Raw genomic sequence first — 16,006 nt, 5'->3', positions numbered from 1 at the left:
TCCAACACTCCACATAATGGTACAAAAAACAATGTCAGTGTTTCCTCTGCCAATGTTCGAAACACCAATATATGTAATCCAAACATATCACCCAAATAATATATTTAAAAAGTATTCCAAAAGATAATTTTTTGTACACCTATTTCCTTAAATTTAAAAAGGACAGTACAAGAAAAACACAGAGGATCCAATGAATCTGTCTAGTTTTAATATCCTACTGATTCAATATCTGCATTATCCCCAATAACAAAGAGGAAACTTTTATCCTCTGTGGCAAAACTTCGACCACGCAGGATGGTTTTCGCCAATAATGATAAAAGTGCTGATTAAAAAATTATGGCTAGACGGAACCAACTGGGACGAACAAGCGAAACATATTCGCCTAGAAAACTGATCCCAATTTACACACAATTTTACTGCAATTTCGCAGTTAAAAATACCATATTGGGCGAACTATTCCCAAATTACCAACGAAACCCAGATTGCTTCGGCGACGCCTCATATAATTCATACTGCGCACCAATTCAAATTGAGCTATGTGGTAGTGCCAAATAAGTATACACAGTGTACACGCATTTCAGCATGGCAAAATATAAATTATCTCGATACTCCGACTACGAAATTATTCTAGCCTGATTGGAAAAAACACTCTATGCTTAGAAAACATGTATCCAATTCCCCCGAGCACTCAGAATAGTTACCCACATTCTCAAATACAATTCAACAATAGAGTTTAGGGATTACCATACTCCCAATGCGATACAGTGCCTCATCTTACAAAAAGCAAAGGTCGCACTTATCCCATCTATCTAAGCGCTCATCATATGGGTAGTTTATGGGAAACACTTTTAAAAGTTGCAAATCTCACTTCAAAAAAGTTAGTAAAAATCATAAATCTCACTCTCGCAAGATCCCTCTTCAAATGTTTTCAAAGGAGCACCCATTCTGGACATATCTGAGCCAGGCGTGGAGTCGCTATCCTTACTAAGTCATAACAAATAAATGGTAAATAACCACCAATTAAAATAATAAACACAAAAACGCATATACCTTTACTATAATAACCAGTCATCAAAATAGTAAATCAATAAACACGCAAAATAAAGTTGCTTACATCGCGCATCAATACCTATGGTAGATCAAAATCCATGTCGAAATAATGTCAACATTTACCGTCAATATGTGTAATACTAGGCAAAATATTCGTCTAGGGGGCCCAGGATGTTTAAATGAGCTAAGCCTCAGTACCACCACTCTCTCCAGTAACAACTGGCGCACCCTAATGCAACACACCACACAGGAAAACACAACACATCATAACACGGCACCTGTACACCTAAAAAAAGGACGGGATCATCGTCCTCACATCTTCATTCGCGTATCGTCCACGGGGCTGAGCGCCACATCATAACATTCGCAAAATTAACATTTAACCAAAGAAAAAAATACATTTTGTTCGGGAGTTCATGCGATTCAAAGTGAGGTGTTTAGAGGTCCTTATCTCGGTGGGGTTCCCCAGTATTAGATACAAATTAAACAATGCGTATCAAGCAAAAATGATTGTATCGGGGTAAAACTGTGCGTGAATAATGCGTTTGAAGTATGCAACCTTGTGACCATAAAGAAATCTAAAACGAGTATACCATTTGACTTTGCGAGAGTATAAAATGTTCGGTTACATCCGAACGTAGCCGTTCCTTACTTGTTATTATATAAAAAATAACAAAATAATAAATATTTTGTAATTAATATAAAAGAAATACTAGCTGTTAAGGCTGATCAAGAATAAGGAATATTATTTTTGTGTACTTACGTATCATAAGAGTTCCTATCAATTTTTATAGATGTGGGGTCCTTTTTTTGTGTTCCAAATATTTTTAGTACATTTTCAAACCAGTCGTCTGAGGATATATCCATAGACTCTAACTCTTTTGTTGCAAAAGTAAGATTAGTAAAGCCATTCCAAAGTTGAGATTGTACCCGCAGTGATGACAGTTTAACTAATGCTGCCCCTTTAAGTGAAGGCGCGCGCTTTAAATAAGCCTTAAGTGATTTAAATATTACATCGGTCTAGAATATAAAAAATCAATAAATAAAATGGTAAATGCAAGTATATAATGAAAATAGTTGATTACTATATTATACCCTTTTTATAGCGTTTTTAATATCTTTTGTAGAATGGTGAGCCACAAAAATTGCGGAGGTTACATCGGGAAGAGCCCACATTGTAGCACGTGTACATATTATTGGATTGGGATTATCTGGTGGCAATATTCCAAGAGTAAAAAGAATGAGCATCGAATTATGTACAACGCGTGTAGAATATTTTACAAGCAATTCTTCAATTGCTTTTATATAATCTGGACTTCTAACCACGATAGGGTTATTCCATTTATATGGCACTAAATCGGTCCAGTTAAGCTAGAATTGTAAAAGCATTTAATACATTTATTACAAGATAAATTATGATAATAAAAAGTAGAAAAAGCTTACATATGTATTTGCTTACGTATTAGAATTACTCAAAACTAAAAATGAGCATAATAATTATGTATACAGCTTGTGAATTATACACTCGAATTCTTTTGGTTATATTTATAGCGGAAGTTAGTTTCAATGTGGCTGAATCCGTAAATGCATATTACAAAGTGAATAAATTATACACTCTCACAAATTATTGTAAACAAAACGAGCGTGTTATTAGTATACATAAGCTTAATAAATTTTTATTTATTACTGCTTAGGTTTAAATTAATTATATAATAATCATAATGTTTTAGTTGTCGCAAAAACGAATAAAGGCAGCAAGCAGGAACCGTGTTGACGACGTATATAATCGAATGGGTTGTTTACGCGGCACAGTGTCCTAACGAATGTTGGGTTGCGCGCAGGATCGCTATTATTTCGAATGAGGTGTAGAAGCGATGATCCAATCCTTTTTGTTGGTTGGTGGTGTGAGGCGCCTCGTGTGTGGTGATATTCAGCGTGTGGTGACATCCCGTATGGGGTTCTCAGGAGTGATATGTATTATTAGGGTGTGCCAATATTGTACCTGTTTGGTTGGTGTATACATATATGCGAGGGGGAGGCTAAGATTCTTAGAACAATTTTGTTATATGTTATGTGCGATTTTTGGAAGTAGTAGCGCGCCACATAACTCAAGATTTTTGAAGCAGGATTTTTGTCATCATTATTGGCAAGAGCCCTCCTGCGGGGCCGAAAAGTTACATATTTGTGTTTTTAAACTTGATCTTGTCAGAAGGGACCCTGACTTGGTTTTTTCTGCCAATTCGTGGAGTGTTGGAACATTGGGAATTTAGTGGTAGTCGTATGACGTACCGGCCATTACTTGATCGAGTAGTTGTGGCTTTGTGGAAGTCTTCACCATACTGATCTTTTGGGGTTGTAATTGATATGAGGGGGCATTTTTCTAACTCTCTAAATTTCCTTAATTATGAATTATGGTATTCTCTTGAATTTTCGTCAACTTGAGTTGTTAATATGGAAACTGGTTCAAAAACTAGTCCACTTAGAATCCAACCGAATATAGTATTTTGGGCTAAAAGGGTCGTTGAAATTTTTTCAATACCTTCAAGCATTGTTTGCGGTATAAGGTCGCTGCCTACTATTAAATCTATTTGCGCGGGGGTAGTGCAGTTAGGATCTGCTAGCTTCAGGTGTGAAACCTTTTGGCAATGCTTGCTATTGGTATGATAGCTTGGAAGCATATTCGCTGCCTGCCTGCTTGACCTTCTGTTTTGTATTGGAGGTGATACAATTTTTGCGCTTTTGATAATTTTGGATGGTTGATGTAAACGGCTGTAAACATGTCCCGGAAGGACGGCCATTCTTCATGACCTCCATGAAATGTTTCTGTGTCACATGCGGACACCTCGAGTGGATGCCTGAACTTGCCTCTTGATTTTGTACTTGTGGCAACTCTACTTTCGGATGTGGAGTGGGTGCAATAGCTTTTATTAGCTTTAACTGATCGGAGATCATAGCTTTTGTAGCTTCGTACTGTTCTAAGTAGTTTTCATAATTGGCGAAAATTGGTTTTAATATTTTGTGGTAGATCTGATGACTCAGTTTCTACTATGGCGTCATGAGCCGCTTGGAGACGAGTCCAAAAATTGTTAAGATTTTACTTTTTTATTTCTAATAACGATTCTGAGTTGTCTTGAATCGGTGAAGATGAAAACATAGCGCAGTATCTAATTAACCTCTCACTTTCTGAAATAAATATAGCAACCTGTTTTGAGCGTGTAGCTCCAGGTGTATGTTGTTTATTATCAACATTTATCATTTTATTTATATGTTTAAATAAGTGTCAAAAGGAATTAAAATTTTCTCAGTGTACACTGATTTGAATAAAGCAATAAAGTTTATTACTCTTTTCGGTAAATAAGTATTTGTTATTTATATTATATTGGTAAAACGTTTATTAATACAGTTTCGTATTTACTAGCAATATTATTATTGTTATTATTAGATATATATATTTTTTTTTTCATGAAATCGCACTTTAAATTATTAATACTTTTTATGTCCTTATGTTGAAGAATGTAGGTACACCCTAATATGGACTTGTTTGTACGCAGTTAGGTTCTTTTGCAATTGAGAGCTCGTTGAAGAGATCAATGCGCTTTGTACATAAGTATGCACGAATTGTTTGTGCGTATGTATTTATGTACTTATTTTTTTTTTTATGCAATTGAGAGCTCGTTGAAAAGATCAATGCGCTTTTTTTGTATGCAATCCTGCTTGTTTTTGTTTGCCGAAGAACAAGGGGTATTGCCGGATAATTGCCTATGACGACTTTAAATGTATGTAAAATTGTATATACCAATATTTGTAACATATGTATGTATGGATGTTGTTGGAAATTTTTATTTTTTATTTTGTTTTTATAATTTATTTGTTTTCTATTTATTTCTGAAATAATATGTAACTTTTTCAATAATTATATAAAATTTCCACATCGAATTGACCCAATGTATATAGGGTATATGTATAAGCATTGGCAGATGATGTGCCGTTTGTATGTATCTATATGGTGAATATGCGTATTATTTTCGCGGTACGAATAAAGCGAGAACAGAGAATTGATAATGCGCAGGTAATTTACCGTTTGCACTTGGCTATAGGTAAATATTTTAATGTGCAAATTTGTATTTGTCACGTATGTACCATAGAGTTTGCAATTTCTAAATATCAATTTTTAATATATATGAAATAAATGTACAATGTATGGTATATATAGCTCTTAGCAATTATATGTATAAAGAATATGTATATACGAATATATGTACGTAATATGAATGTATATGTATGAAAGCATATATATTTTTGCACTAAGTTAGTGTAATATATGTTTGTATGTTTTGTTTTATTTATTTTTTTGTTGAATTTTGATATTTAAATATACGATGGTAAGCGTATAAGTATAAGCAAAAAATATTATATACAATATATGTATGTGGATACATATATAATTTAAAGTTTATATAAAGATAAACTTGTTTTTTTTTTCGACAAACATATGTATGTGCTCAAATGAAATGAATACGCTCACTTTGATTCTGTAGGGTATTTTTTGGAGGGTGTATGTTGCCTTTGTGCCTTTGCGTTTTGTTCCTATTCCTGTGCTCCAGCTGGCTACCGCTTTGTGCTGTTTGTTTATCCGAGCTTTCTGTTTAAAAATTCGCGCCCGTTTGTTTTGTTTTTATTTATGTTATTAGGTTTAGGTGCTTTTAAGTTTCGCTCCCGTTTATTGCTTTTATTGGTTTACAAATGAAACTTTATGTCACTGGCCTTTTTTATGTGTATATATATATGAACGTTAAGCCACTTCACAGCACTTTTTTCCACTTATGTTATATGTATGTATATATATATTTTTAGGTATTATTGCACTTTGTTTTGTTTTTTGTCACCACAATTGTTTTTATACTCTCGCAACCTGTTGCTACAGAGTATAATAGTTTTGTTCACCTAACGGTTGTTTGTATCACCTAAAATTAATCGAGTTAGATAAAGGGTTATATATATATAAATGATCAGGATGAAGAGACGAGTTGAAATCCGGGTGACTGTCTGTCCGTCCGTCCGTCTGTCCGTCCGTCCGTCTGTCCGTCCGTCCGTGCAAGCTCTAACTTGAGTAAAAATTGAGATATCTTTATGAAACTTGGTAGACATGTTTCATGGTATCGTGAGACGGTTGGTATTGCAGATGGGCGTAATCGGACCACTGCCACGCCCACAAAACGCCATTAATCAAAAACAAATAACTTGCCATAACTAAGCTCCGCAATAAGATACAAGACTGTTATTTGGTACACAGGATCACATTAGGGAGGGGCATCTGCAGTTAAAATTTTTTTTTTTTAAGTGGGCGTGGTCCCGCCTCTAATAGGTTTAATGTGCATATCTCCTAAACCGCTAATGCTATAATAACAAAATTCACTGGAAGCAAATGTTTTTAGCACTTCTATTGACGGTGTGAAAATAGTTGAAATCGGGTGGCAACTCCGCCCACTCCCCATATAACGGTACTGTTAAAAACTACTAAAAGCGCGATAAATCAAGCACTAAACACGCCAGAGACATTAAATTTTATCTCTGAGATGGTATAAGATGACTTTATAGGAACCGCGTTCAAAATTAGACAGTGGGCGTGGCACAGCCCACTTTTAGGTGAAAACCCATATCTTGAGATCTGCTTAACCGATTTCAACCAAATTCGGTGCATAACGTTCTTTTCATGTTTCTATGTCATAGTGCGAAAATGGGCGAAATCGGACTACAACCACGCTTACTTCCCATGTAACACCATTTTCAATTCCATCTGATTCTTTCACATTCCACTATGCAAATCAGGTAAAAATGATTATATCGGGGTAAAACTTTGCGTGAATAATGCAATTAAAGTATGCCACCTTGCGGCCAAAAATTGTCTAAATCAAACCCAAAACTGTTCAAACCCCTAAGTACTAAATATGTGGACCCCAGTGCCTATAGTTGACCTTCTACCGAAAATATCAGTCAATCCACAAAGAAATCTCAAACGAGTATACCATTTGACCTTGCGAGAGTATAAAATGTTCGGTTACATCCGAACTTAGCCCTTCCTTACTTGTTAATATTATAAATTATTTTTCTTAATAAAATTTTTTTTTATAAAAATCCGAAGATGCCTTTCGGTAAGGCTCGAAGGACCATGAATAAATTATACACTCTCACAAATTATTGTAAACAAAAACGCCCGTGTTATTAGTATACATAAGCTTAATAAATTTTTATTTATTACCGCTTAGGTTTAAGTTAATTATATAAAAATTATAATGTTTTAGTTGGCGCAAAAACGAATAAAGGCAGCAAGCAGGAACCGTGTTGACGACGTATACCTATAATCGAATGGGTTGTTTACGCGGCGCAGTGTTCTAACGAATGTTGAGCTGCGCGCAGGATCGCTATTATTTCGACTGAGGTGTAGAAGCGATGATCCAATCCTTTTTGTTGGTTGGTGGTGTGAGGCGCCTCGTGTGTGGTGATATTCAGCGTGTGGTGTCATCCTGTATGGGGTTCTCAGGAGTGGTGTGTATTATTAGGGTGTGCCAATAATGTACCTGTTTGGTTGGTGTATACATATATGCGAGGGGGAGGCTTAGCTCATTTAACCACAAAGCATTAACTGCGAATTGCGAACCGACGCAAAACAAAAATGTATGGCATCGCTGCTTTATAAACATATGCAATAAATGTTACTGGTTTTTGTGAACGCAGCTATGCAAAGCATCACTTTGATAATTGTGAAAGTTTGAATAATGATAACGAGCGCAATCTTAAAAAAATTGTTTATAAACACGATAGAATTGGCTAAACCAACTTCAAACAATATTAGCAGCATTAAAAATTATGTGTACGAGATACCAATTATAGCAGAATCATTATAAAATCAAAAAACTTTTGTTAATCTTATATAATAATATATCTAATTGATGGAGGATGATATTTTTCACTCCCATTTTCGAATGTGGTGAAATACTTTTAAGGTAATTAAGCAATTTATTTAGGCATACTGGATGATAACGAATATAGGTAGTAACTTAAAGGAGCTATAAATCAATCAGGACAGAGACGAGAAGCTGAGTCTAAAGAGGCCTCTTGAGACGATTCCAGAGCGGATTTATTACCATGCCCGCTGGGAACGATCAAATGGGAGCTTTATATGCATTTTGTACAAATAGCTCAAAGCAGATGGAAATCAATAACAAGCTGCAATATAACAAAGCACATTTGGCCCAAGTATGACAAGAGTAGAACCAAGGACTTATTAAATAGGTCAAGAAATAGTATATACAGACTTACAGCCACTATAACCGGGCACTGGCCGTTTGGAGAGCATGCGCTAAAAATGGGCCTGCCGTACAACAACATTTGCCGTAGCTGCAAGCTAGAAGGGAATAAGGAAACGATTTTCCACTTTCTCTGTGAAAGGCCAGGTTTTATCTTAAACACGACACAAAACACTTGGAACCCATCAAGCACCAAATCTTGAACGGTTGTCCCAAAAATAATAATGGGCATAAGTAGTTTCATTGAGCACCAAATGGTTTGAGCAAAACGATGGAACGGAATAACAAGATTATGATGTTTTACGATAATGTATCAAAATGGCGCATTTAGCACTAATTGAGCCCATGTGGGCAGCACTTCTACCAACCTACCTATCAATTGAAGATTCCGTCATGTCTTACGGCATTTGGATACAACTCCTACTGCCAAAAACTTCATTCCCCTGAGATATAATTTCGTTTTTTGATCCGTTCAAACATAGTCATTATATTCTTAAAAGAGCGGAAAAGAAATATATATCAGCCCTATTTATTTAGCATAGAGCGCTTTCAATCAAGACCGGTATTTAGAAGACAAGTTTATCTAGAAAACATTGTGTTTCCGACCTGAAACCTAGAAAAATATGCGACCCTTGCGACAAATGTAGTGAGTGTCGCTATAATTAGTTTCACCAAATATTCGATGAGTTTAAAAATTTTTGGACGCAAAACAGAAATCTCTCGCATATGCTTTTATTTATAATATCAGTGTTTCTTACTACAGCCAAAACTGGTAGTTTGATTATCTGACAGAAATCATGATTGCACGCATCTAAACTGCAGTGGCATACTCGTACACACATTTAGATCGGGAACCACTCAGTTCGAATCAGAGAGGAATCATAATGTCGCGATATTCTGAGGTAGTTTTTCGATGCTTCTCCATTATATTCATATCCACCATCTTTTTTATTAACGAACGTATTTAATTATCTCTAACGATATTTAAGTGTAAGATAAAAGTATCTAATACCATAAGGTGTAGGCAAAACTTTGTATTAAAAGATGAAGAATCCGCATGGATTACAATCAAATTTGATATCTTATTAACTTCCCGCATACGAGGTGACTAATCTCACCATGCTGATACCCTAATTATAAAAGATAGTAAAATCCGCAAAATTGTTATTATGATTGTTAAATAATAATAAATATACATGGTATATATCTTATAAAAAATTGGTTTGAGTAAAAAAATTTTTTCTTCAAACCTTTTCTTCAAACTATAAACTATTAAATCGTTTCATGAGTACTAAAATCAAATGGTACACATTACAACCACATTCTTCTCAATTTATAAAACTACAGTTTATCTAGTTTTAAACATTACAACAAGCAATAATAAAATCAGATCTTAATCACTTCAGTTTCCGCAGTCTTGACAATATAAATCTGCGTGTTCCATAGGCTTATTACATTTTTTACAAATGTGCCTAGTCTTCCTATCTTTTTGTCTAGGGCAAAGTAAACAATTTGCATTATTTTAAATCTTTTTGCCGGTGCTTCTTGTCAGTTTTCAAGCGTTACTTGAAAACACCTTCCAATTTCTGGGCACGGTTTCTTAAAAAGTCTTTGGTTCTGCCTTCTTTTTTCTAGGTGTGGTCTTACTAATGTACCTAGTCTTCCTATCTTTTTGTCTATTAGTCGGCACAAATCCCACGCTAACCCTTCCCGAGGATGCCTACTGGTAATATATACCAAAGTTTCCCGACGTAAGCAGGGACGGGCTGGAAGTTCGCATTGTTTTAGCAATGAGGTATCTAGCTAAGGTCAGACTTCCTACTTGGGTGTTCGTTGCTCCTCAATAGCACAGAATTCAGATGGGGAGTCTTACTATGGTTGGGGGTACCGAGGATGGCACGTTCCACAATAAGATAGCCTTTCTTGCCTAGCGGGGGTTATACGCTCGCAGACATATTTTTTCTACACTTTTGGGTCCAAATATGAGCTAAATCAAAAAAATAAAATGCAAATTTAAAGGAGCTAGTAGTTGCCAGAAGAGAGCAGCGTTCGTTCGAGCTCGAGAGTAGCCAGCGTGTGGACAGAAGCGAATCTTGGTCCTGGAGATAAGGCAAGCACTGGCAAAGTGGCAGAAGTTAAGCCGGATTCCAGAAAAGAAACCGCACCTGAGGCAGCCAGTACCAAACCCTTTAGGCAAAGCTTGGCTGCCAAGAAGGCGGAGGAGGGAGATGACTAACGTGTTGCTGCTACTAGTGCGTCAACCAGAGAATGGCCGGTTTTTAAAATCGAAGACCCAGCGAAGGCGAGGTATGCGGAGAAGCAACGTGCTGCATACCTGCTGAGAAAAGTAGAAGGAGGAGCTCAAAAAATCTATTCACTGCGCCAGAGCAGTTCTACCTAATTTTAAACAGGAACCGCCAGTAGTGGCAGCCAAGAGACAAAGATCAGCTGAAGAGGCTAAGCCACCGGTCAAGAGACTGAAGACCTGGAGCGTGACGCCCGCAAAATCAATTGCTGAGGTGGCCCAGAACCGCATTTTCATTGATGTGCTAGATGGAGGAGATTCAGAAGGAAAAATCCCCAGAGCACAATGGAAATGGGTACAAGTCCCACTGACTAACGGGGCACTGGAAGTGCTATTAAGCAATCCAAGTCCATCCTCGTTGTGTACGGATGCCGGATGGTATCAGGGCCAAATTAAGATGATAGCTTTTGACGCCAAGAGATCGGTCCAGCCCGTAAGCCGGTCTATTAGCGGTAGACAAGAGGGATATCATGACAAAGGGCTAGGGTATGGATCCCGGCTACACCATAATGCAGCTCATAAGAGCCAGCAGCCCGACCAAATGGGAAATGGAAATTTGTCAATGCCCTCGAAGACCCCACAGCGGAATCTGGAGTGCAGATGAAATGAATTACAATGAAGATTCTGTTGTTGTTAACAAGAGAATCCGTAAAGCCGCTGGCGAAAAGTGGCGGGAAAATCAGCTACGGAATCACAAAAGTTAAGGTCAGGACCTATAAGCTGGATGTCGATGCAGTGGACAACTTGGCATCGGAAACGGAATGTGAAGACGAGGAAGATCCAATGGAGTCCTCGAGTGACGTGGAAAATACTGAGCAAGGTTAGTGTACTTCGGAGTCTGAGCTTGCATACAGACTCTCTAAAGTATACACTGAGAGTGAGCTTTTGAGCGACTCTCGAGAAGACAGTAATTAATGTGTATTCTTCAAATTAATCTCCACCACAGCAAACTAGCTTCTGTAACCGCATGGCAGTATAATAGTCTGACTTCGTCCTCATTCAGGAGCCACCGGGTTATAATTTATACATGGCATAATAAAAAGCTTAATGCCTTCTTATTACAAAGCTTTAGTAATCAGGTCACCACAGCAGTAAGATGGGAGACGGAGACAGCAGCAAATCCCGGTTGGTATTAGGCTACATGCCGTATAAAGAAGTAGAGGTACCATCGCAGCTGTGGAAAGAGCTAGTATGAGACAGTGAAGCATCCAGGAGCTTGACCATATTTGAATGTGACTCAAAATATAAACCACACGTAATAGGGCAGCACGGATATCAACGAAAGAGTTGAGTTACTCTTTAACTACCTACTAGGTACTGGAATGTTGTTATATAATAGAAATAATGTGCTAACATTTATAACGAGAATCCGGCAAGAGGTATTAGACATTACACACATGTCGTAAGAATTAAAAAATAGGTTAACCCAATGGAGAGTTCTTGAAAAACACTTCTTTTCATTGAATGCATAATTGAAAAGTATGTAGAACAGGTAGAAAAATTCAGGAACAATAATCTCATTTTGATCAAAGAGCAAAGAGGACCTAAACATCCTCGTTAAACAGTTAAAAGATTTTTGTCAATAAGCACTAGAGGTATATTGTCCAATAACAGGTAGTAGGGGAACAATTAGACCCCTGGGTGGTTTCCGTATTAAGAACTTACAGAAAGATTGCAGGAATCAATTCAATTTAGCCATATTCTTCCAAAGGGAAGAGGAGTGGGATAAGTATTATAACATCTTAAGGTTATACAAAAAATAAGTAAGGAAAGCAAAAAGAAATTCGTGGAAAACTTTTTTTAATGACATCGAGAACGGCGGAACCATCTCCACTTAGAAAAATAATGGTACAATCGGTGCATAACATTGAATATCTCCAGAAGCCAGACTACAGCTGGACGGTATCCAGTGAAGAGTCTCTCTGCCTGATAATGAATACTCACTTCCCAGGAAGTTCCGAAAACCATAGAATGGAGTATACACTGGGAAGTGAAGTGGAAGCAGAGTCAACTCCTGTAGATATAGTGTCAGACAGTAATGTTTATTGGGTGATAGGTAGCTTCAAGCCCTACAAATCGCCAGGACCAGACGGTGTATTCCCGGCTCAGTTACAGCAGTCACAGAGCTACATAATAAACTGGTTAACAACGATGCTTAAAGTTGAACTGCAATTAAACTATATTCCCTCGTTATGGAGGAAAGTAAAGGTGATATATTTACCAAAGGCGGGCATATGCTAACATAATAATCCAAAGGATTTCAGACCAATTAGTCTTTCCTCATTTCTGTTAAAAACGTTGGAAAGGCTAGAAGTATTATATATAAGGAGCAAACTAAACCCAGTAAAATGGTAGTTTCGCAGCATGCATATATTAAGGGAAAATCACAAAAACGGCACTGAACTCGGTGGTATCAGATAATGAAAGGCCTTTGGAGATAAAAAAATACACCCTCGTAGCTTTCTTATATATAGAAGGCGCTTTCTGAGCCTCTCAGGAAGTTAATTGAACAGATGTTTATGGGAGGGTCAATTATTTCAACGCTAGCTCTCAGCACAACGATGTACAGCTCTTTCCGAGGGGGTACACCCCAAGGAGGGGTGATATCTCCACTTCTCTGAATTCTGACATTGAACAAAATGTTGGTGAATCTGGAAGAGAAGCGGGTACATGTTGTGGCCTACTCTGACGATGTGGCAGCTTCGGTTAGAGGCAAATTCACAAATACCCTCGCTAGCCTTATGCAGACAAGGATAAATGACATTACTCGATGGGCAGTATCATGCGGACTGAGCCTGAATGCTAGCAAGACGGAGTTAGCATTGTTCACTAAGGAATTAATGGTACCTTTCTTGGAAATCAAACTTGGAAGCTAGGGTAAAGAAAGCAGCTACAACATTTTACACGTGGAAAATAATAGTGGGGTTCAGATCGGGATTAACGCCTTGGGTAGCCCATTGGCTCCACACAGTAGTTGTAAGGCTGATTATGACTTACGATATATTGGTATGGTGGCATATGCAAAGTATACATAGAGCAGCCAGTATTTGGATCAGTGGATATCTCAGAACAACGCCACGCCAGGCGCTACTGCCAACGGACTTGCTTTGTAAGCAAATCGCAGGGAAGTTAGCTCTGAGACTGAGGGAATCCTCTTTACTAGTCGCCAGTAACAAGAAACATTCTATGATACTTAGGAACTTTCCGTTTCTTCCCATAACAACGGATTTTTGAAATCGTACAGAGCTGAATCAAAATCCGTTCTCCAATATTTCCTTCCCTTCGAGAAAAGAGTGGAAAGGGGCGAGGTGCACAAAAACGTAGGGATAAGCATCTATACTAATGGTACCAAAGTAGATAACCGAGTGGGTGGTGGTGTCTTCTAAGATAAACTAAATAGACACCAAAATCGTCTTCCAGACCACTGCAAGCCTGCTTGCCAAGGAGTGTGCTTACAAAAACAAATATATTTATATATACAGACAGCTAGGCGGCTTTGTAATCCCTAATGTCTCATAGGATTTCGTCTAAAACAGAAAGAATACCTTGATCTCTTAGCGGATCTGACATCCTAATTCACGTGAAACCTGCATGGGTCCCAGGACAGAGTGATATCCCCGGGTACTGTGTAGCAGATGAACTATCCAGAAAAGGCACTACCCTACAAATAGAGCCAGGAAAAGAAGGAATATACAAGTATATGCCTCTGGCTACTTGTAGTTATTTAACTTTCAGAATCTCGTTGGAATCCCTGCACATATAAAACTTGTCATACTGATGATGTTCATCATCAGAAGTACGGAGTGGTTCTGAGCGGAATCAATAAAGGGCCTCCTAAAGGTCTAGATGTGTCGTAAGACAGCCACTCTATACAAGTTTTATTGGTGCGTAAAGTTCTGACAACTGTTAGTTTATGATCTTTTAATAAATGATAAGCGCTCTTGTAACTTGTAAAAAAATTATCCATAGTAATATTTCGTGAAGTTTGTGAAACACATTGTACCAGTCAATCAATAACGTCGTAGAGTTTATTGCTAATAGCATAAGCCCAATCTCACCCTAATAATATTTTTATATTTTGGGTGTAATAGGTCTCATTGTCCTCCAAAGCATAGATTTTTATGCCGTACTTTGCTGGTTTGTATGGTAGATATTGGTGGAAACCCCCACAGACACATTGTGTCTAGAAACACATTCATTCCTGTACCGTCTATGGCCCATTTGTCAATTGTGTTTTGACGAATAGAACGCGCTAAAAAGGAAGTCAAATAGTGTCTTCATTTCTACCAGTGTTGTTTCTGATTTTTATGGAAATAGCACTGAATAGGTGACTTCTTGCTTCCTACAATTGTACTTGCGCCAGGTAAATAATTAATAATATTAGGGAAAGTAAAAAGTTCGTTCGGTTTTTATCTAAGAGATGGGGTTATTGTCCATAGTACTAGTGTTACGTGTCGCATCATGTCATACTATACGGCGCTGAAAACGTGTTTATTCGCGCTAAAAGCTTGTCTTTGACAGTTTTTTTGATTGACTCAGTACGTTGTGAGCGCTCGTCAAAGATCGACACCAGCAAAGAGAAAATTAGCTATATTTTACAATTTTTCTTCGATCAAGGCGAAAAGACAGCCAAAGCGGCTGAAAAAATTAATTTAGTTTATGGGCCCGATACTGTAAACGAACGTGTAGCACAAAAGTGGTTTGCTAGGTTACGTTCCGATAATTTCGATGTCAAAGATACACCACGCGTCGGGAGGCCTGTCGTCGAAAATTGCGATAAAATCATGGAAATAGTGGAAACAGACCGTCACGTCTGTGAGGAACTAAAGATAAGCCAGAAAACCGTTTGGAATCATATGAATAACCTTGGATTCAAAAAGAAGTTCGATGCTTGAGTGCCACACGAAATAACGCAAAAAACATGATGGACCGAATTTCCATCTGCGAATTGCTTCTGAATCGCAACAAATAATCGAAAGTAATTATATTTGGAATATGAGGTTTAAGCCAAGGTCTAAACTAATTCGAGTATAAGAAAATCAGAGTCATTCACAAAAACTATTATTGTAGAAGGCAAACCTTAGATGCCTTTCCTTAATACGATTCATTGTACGAAATAACAGTTTGGAATTTTAGTATGGAGTTTAGTTATGGTTCATTTTAGGTATTTGATTAACGACATTTTGTGGGCGTGGCAATAGTCGAATATCGCCATATGCATTACCAATCTTCCATGTCTGGTGAGGAATATATACCAAGTTTCAAGTTTTATCACGATATATCAATTTTTACCTAATTTATCGCTTGCATGTACCGACAACAAACGGGCGGACAGATAGTCAAC

At 37.4% G+C, this 16,006-nt stretch overlaps 1 protein-coding gene across 4 annotated transcripts in view; it reads right to left on the bottom strand.

The window, feature by feature from the left end:
* Nepl16 (Neprilysin-like 16) overlaps positions 1–16,006 on the bottom strand; it is a 1,095,435-nt gene that overhangs the window by 688,056 nt on the left and 391,373 nt on the right. For all 4 annotated transcript variants that reach the window (XM_070113033.1, XM_070113031.1, XM_070113030.1 and 1 more), the window contains exons 6-7: positions 2,146–2,421; positions 1,814–2,070 (exon numbers count right to left, since the gene is read on the bottom strand). In XM_070113033.1, coding sequence (XP_069969134.1) covers positions 1,814–2,070; positions 2,146–2,421 — 533 coding nt within the window. The remainder of the gene's footprint in view (positions 1–1,813; positions 2,071–2,145; positions 2,422–16,006) is intronic.

This window comes from Bactrocera oleae, chromosome 2 (genome assembly GCF_042242935.1).
Source record: "Bactrocera oleae isolate idBacOlea1 chromosome 2, idBacOlea1, whole genome shotgun sequence".
Classification (NCBI taxonomy): domain Eukaryota; kingdom Metazoa; phylum Arthropoda; class Insecta; order Diptera; family Tephritidae; genus Bactrocera; species Bactrocera oleae.
The sequence above is the reverse complement of the archived record's forward strand: the minus strand, read 5'-3'. Positions and strand labels throughout refer to the sequence as shown.